Here is a 5,787-nt window from a genome sequence, read left to right as displayed (position 1 = left end):
TAAAAATTGTATCTATGTATTGTATATTGTATCTATGCAGATATTTTTGACCACATAAAAAACTCATATATTAATTTGTACAGAAAGTAAGTATAGTTTATTTTTTAAAATGATAGTTAATTTTGTAATTAATAACATTGGGTTGACAAAAGAAAAAAAAATAATAACATTGGCAACCGCAAATTACAAGTAATTTCATATTTATTAAAATTGGGCTATACTATATTATTTCATCATTAATTATCCAATAAAACTTAACATTATGGCCCAAAACAATTGTTAACAAAAGCCCCATTTATAACGATTTTTATTCTGGGAAATGCAAACCAAAGACGTAACTACTTTATTGCTCTCTTAAGTTTTCTGTCGGTCAGCCCACATCTCTGTCTTATCTCTTCTTCGATGTTCATTAAAATAAATCGCAAGTAGGAGAATATTAAAGAATCAGATCCACGCTGAGAGCAACGATTTTATGTTTGTCAACTCCATTCACTCTATTTGTTAGTCAGTCAAGCAAATGTATAAAAGGTTAGACTTCTATATTTTTGTTTGCCAAACTCAGATTAAGCGATTAGTTTTTTTGTTTGTGTTCAACTAAATCATTTTTTTTAATTCCGACAGATATCCCGTTCCCACTAGTAGATCTGCCATTAACCTCTCTCTTCCGAGACATGCAATCGAAATCTTAATCTTGTCTTCGAAAGGTAAACTCGAACCATTCACCTCTTATCTTTCTCATCCTAACAACAAAAAAAATTCCTTTTCTTCCCAGAACTTAGTTTCATGATTTTGTTACCTTTCAGATAAATCTTCTTTTTTCGAGAAACCAAGATCTCGATAAGAAAAAAAATTCAATGATCGAGTGATTTTGCCTGGGTTATCTTGATGCTGTAATGGAAAATGCAAAGTTAAGCTTTAAATATTTATTTTAATATGTTTCAGAGCTTAGTTATGTTGTCTTTATGCGATTATTTCAATTTCACTAATGATTTGAATATATGTGTTTCAGACAATTGATATAACAAAAGGGGACTGCTAGAAGAAACCGACAACATGTTATTCATCTTCAGACTATTTTCATGTGGCTCAGGTAAAGTTAGCCTTTTATTCCGGAAGAATTCGAGTTTTAGAAATTTCTTTTTGACCCATAATGAATTCTTAAAATTTTATTTTTGACCCTTGATCTTTGATTAATAATAGAGAGGATATAAAACTTGAACAAAAGAACTAATCTATTTTAATAATTAGACATTCAATATACTAAATTATCAAGCTTTTAGGATTTTTGTACATTGAGTACAATAGATAACTTTTTTGTCAGAAAGATTGTGAAGATGTGTTTTGGCTAGATATCTTTCATCTCATGTGTTATGAAAATATATTGATTGTCGAGTGTTATATGGTTGGTTTATATATATATTGAATTACATATAAGATGTTATAAACAGAAAGGTGTAATGTATAAGTCACATAATTGGGCCGTAGATGAAAACATTTTAAAAAATACTAAAGACTAAGCCCAATTATAATGTTAAAACTGATTAGTCCGGGAAAAAAATTAACAAACAAACCTAACCAATTTTTTTTTTTTGACTTCACTTCCTTTCTGTCGGTGAATCAAAGAAAAGACTGTTCATTTTTTTTGTTCATCTCTTTGCCAGCGTCATGCCTTAGCCCAGAGATCAAATCCCTTGAGCGATTTTTGTGAGGAAAACGAAGATTCAATCATTAATTTTCTGTGTCTCAGCTAACCTTCTAATGCGTGAGTGATTTAAAGGTTAGACTCTACATATATTTCCCTTTCGGTTATGAGATTTGGTTTCTAAGATGTATTTATTTTTTGTCTGTTTCATATATATATATACTAACTATGAGAGATCGTTGTAGATTGGAGACTAATTGGTAGCTTTAAACTTGCGACCAGCAATGAAAGCAGGGGATGATGAAAAAGTGAGGATGAATGGAATCGCGTGATGATGCAAGTGAATCAAAATTGAGGATCTGTCAGGTAAGTATTTACTTATAAAAAGATTAACAATACTCTTCTGCTTAAATAGGATAGGTTTACAAAATTAATAAATTTTTGCAAATTAAATAACCTTGCAGAGATCAAAGGAGGAGATGATGAATATTTGCATTACGCAAATGATACAAAGAGATAAAGTTCCCAAATGTTATTATGGTATGTACGCATAGGAGGTAAGAAATATGGTGTCATGTATTATCCTTCTTTGTCAATTCATTGTGTATGGTGTTCTGTATAAGGTTTGGGAATAATTTATGGTTTATTTGATTTGCATGATTTCAAGAGTTTTGGGTAAGAAAGAACAGACTCTCGATTAAAAATTTAGACAACACCTTTGTCGACCAGACTCTGCATTACAAAAAACGGTTAGTAAATTCCACTTTTGATGTTAGCTATTAGGTGAATGAATTATTGCATGGCTTTTTCATTAGATGAAAGCAACTTAGCAGCATCTAGGATATCAGACAAGTTATTCTGTTGGTTTCACTGATTGTTGGTAGCTTTTAAGTTGATTGATTGAAGAATATATTTGTTATTGTGAATGATTGTGTAAGAAATTGTAGAAAAAAAAATTAACACTGAAGTGTTTGAAAATAGCAGAATAAATAGACTATGTCTTGTCTAAAACTCTAGGTAATGCAGATCTCATAAGAAGAACTTAGCAGCATCTAGGATATAGGATGACAGCAACGCCAAATCTCTTCTTGAACCATCACATAAAACCAATTACGCAGAAGTCTGAAACCTGCATTCAATAACAGAATCAACTTTTAATTTCTGTCACATAAAAAACGTGTATACTGTTAAGTCTATCATTCAGAATAGTACCTTATCACTCGTGCTCTTCGAGATTGTTAAAAATCTCTTTGAAAACTACATTCATAGTTTTTTTTTTAGGTTTACCATCTTTGTTTACAATCAGAACTTTCAATCCTTTCTTAGAAGTGACCCTAGACACAGCCACATATAGCTGTCTATGTGAAAACACAGGCCTTGGTAGAAAGAGACCAACTTCAGATAGTGATTTCTCTTGGCTTTTGTTAATTGTTACTGCAAAAGCAATGATTTGGTGGTTAATTGTTATTGCAAAAGCAATGAACACGCAACATTTACGATCTCTTGCATAATGCTTGGATTTTAGCTCCCTTTTAAGAAAACAGAGTACAATATGATTCAGTATTAGTTGAGAATAAATATATATAGAGTCAAAGGAAACGTATCTTACAGTTTGATCTACCAGGATGCACTCAAGAGTATCACCAGAAAAACTGGTGCTTTGTTTCCAAGAATGAAGCAGTTTGAGAGTTAGACGCCATTCATCTCGGAAAGGTTTGAGATCCTTAATAAGACACATTTTTCAATCGTTTCACATGTTTGCTTTGAGATTTCGATGGGTGGTGTTATATTATAGTAGAGGTATATATAGATGGGTGAAGAAATTTAACTTAAGCCTAATTTATGGTGAGGATAGATACAGAACCGAGATTTGCTCATTTCTGTTTTCAACGAAATCGTAGATATGACAATATATCTTATTCAATATTAGATAGTATTAAACTTGTTTGCGCAAAACATGGGAACAAATTAGTGCTAAATATTTAGCTGGTTGTGTATTTTTAGGATTTCTTGCTGAAGAATCATTGATATATTAAAAATATCTTGTGCATAAATTGTCAGGGAATGTGTATTTATTTTGTTTTAGTGTTTACGTGGAGAGAAAGAATGAATGAAACAAAAAGGTAATATTTGATCTGTTAGATGGAATAAGATATTTTCGGTCAATAAATTTTGGTAACAAAATGATTTGGTGGTTAAGCAAGATATTTTCTGAAAGATGATCACATAGATAATATTGACTTACATTGGTGGGAAAGCAAGATATTTTCAAAAAGGTTATATACGATATTTTGTTATGACTTATATCTTGATATTTATAAACTACTCTAAATTATATGACTCACATCCAATAAAGACGATCACATATACAATATTGACTTACATTGGTGCTATATAGGTGAAGTTTAGTTTATACTATGAACTAAACAATCTGCCTACTAAAAATATTTTAAGATGAGCATCGTAAATGGAATGTGGGTAGGAAGAATATAGCTGAAGGTTTAGGAGTTATGATACTATCCTAGCAAGAGTGTTACATGTTATAGTTGCTGGTTAGGTAATTTTCTATTACATGAATTCTACATCCCAATAGTTGTAGATTAACTGGTAGTCATGATTAATGGAGAAGTCAACTTTATTGATTAAAAATAGTATTTAAAGGAAAAGTAATGAAAAACAAAGGGAAATTCATAAACAAACTGAAAATTCCAGAACCAACTTGAAACAAAACCAAAATAACAATCTCAATTAATTCATTTTTTCTTCTCAATTTTTATGTTCTTAACACATAACTTCTTGGATGTAGAATTCATGTCATTAAGATCAGCATCTCCTTCCTTACGTTTAGATCCAGATGTTGGTAGATCTTCAGATGAACTCTCTTTGTTATGATCAATCGAAGGAACCTAAGGACGGATCAAACATTTAGGTCCAAACTATGTCATTCATATATTAAAGATATTATATGGTAACATAACTTATGTACCTCGCAGGTAGTCAGACCGGAGTTGGTGACAATGGAACATTTCGTGATGGCAATCTTGAATTTATGGCCCGAAAGTCTGTACATCCTAGTAGCCGGGTAAACGGAGAAATTCTCGAGGAACCTCCATTGACCGACTTGCAAATTCTTAACACGAGCAAGGAAGATCCTCTTACAGGTACAATATATCTCGGATCCCTACAATAACAAATAGTCATACGTTGGTTTAGTCGTTGGAAACTGAAAGTTATAGAAAACAAATAGATTAAAAAGAAAAACATATCATCTTATCTTCGAGTATTAATTCGAAAGTGTCTTCTCCATAATAGTTTGAGTGTTGTGTCCACGAACGAAGAACTTTTACTTCAACCTTCCAAGTAGTCTTATATGGTTTGAGATTGTTCAACATAGTGATTTCGCTGTTTGTAACCATAGCCATAATAGTTTATTTTTTACGGCGAGTTGTGGAAAAAGATAGGTTATATAGGGAAGTGAATAATCTAGGTTATAAGGAGTGATTGCTTGTGGAGATATTCATGTGATAGCATATATTTTGAATATTTTTTGGATTGTAATATCCTTTTTGTTACCAACTTCTTCTACGTTTTAGGTAACGAATTATGGACTAAATAGACGGCTTTTAAGGAGGTTGGTGAGATTTTGTGCGCAGAAAGAAAAGACGTGGGAAGCAAGTATCGATTTTTTTAAAAATGGGCTTACGTTTGAGATTTTGTAAATGGGCCACGTGACTTATAAATTATGGTTAAAGGGTTATGTTTTAGAAATTACTAAAATGACTCTAATTATACATGTTTCCAAACACATTTCATTAAGACTACTATTCAAGTTTCCAAACAATCCCAGTTTGTACTTGAGTTTTAATAAGATAGATAAAACGTCTTATTTATAAAAGAAATTCAGTTTTATCATCTCCAATAGAACTCAATTTTTTCTTTATTAAATTACACAAAAATCGAGTAATTCTATTATAAAGTAAATTTTGTTCTGATAGTGTTACTCTATAATATAATTACTTTATTATTGATTAAAATATAGAAAAAAATAGAATTTCATTGAAGATGTCCTTAGAACTAACATAAAGTCATAAACCATTTGAAAAGTATAGCTTTGACTTGTGTTAGTGGTAATAATTATCTCAGAC

The 5,787-nt window shown here is 31.0% G+C and overlaps 1 protein-coding gene across 16 annotated transcripts; it reads left to right on the top strand.

Moving 5' to 3' along the window:
* Window positions 1-281: 281 nt before the first annotated feature.
* Window positions 282-5,483, top strand: LOC106411193. 16 transcript variants are annotated; one of them, XR_007320445.1, is made up of 11 exons: window positions 283-528; window positions 622-704; window positions 804-907; window positions 1,010-1,090; window positions 1,662-1,777; window positions 1,888-2,008; window positions 2,107-2,199; window positions 2,310-2,391; window positions 3,267-3,355; window positions 4,636-4,803; window positions 5,236-5,483. XR_007320445.1 is itself a non-coding variant. In XM_048750398.1 (5 exons), the coding sequence occupies exons 2-5, from the start codon at window positions 1,961-1,963 to the stop codon at window positions 5,256-5,258; spliced, it is 315 nt and encodes a 104-aa protein (XP_048606355.1). In that variant the 5' UTR covers window positions 1,034-1,090; window positions 1,925-1,960; the 3' UTR covers window positions 5,259-5,483. The 16 variants fall into 16 exon arrangements, 1 of the variants encoding a protein (XP_048606355.1); XR_007320453.1 differs by lacking the exon at window positions 1,662-1,777 and having other exon boundaries at window positions 282-528; window positions 1,925-2,008; XR_007320454.1 differs by having other exon boundaries at window positions 282-528; window positions 804-1,090; window positions 1,925-2,008; window positions 2,107-2,182.
* Window positions 5,484-5,787: the final 304 nt, after the last annotated feature.

This window comes from Brassica napus, chromosome C3 (assembly GCF_020379485.1).
Source record: "Brassica napus cultivar Da-Ae chromosome C3, Da-Ae, whole genome shotgun sequence".
NCBI lineage: Eukaryota > Viridiplantae > Streptophyta > Magnoliopsida > Brassicales > Brassicaceae > Brassica > Brassica napus.
This window is presented reverse-complemented; position numbering and strand designations above follow the sequence as displayed.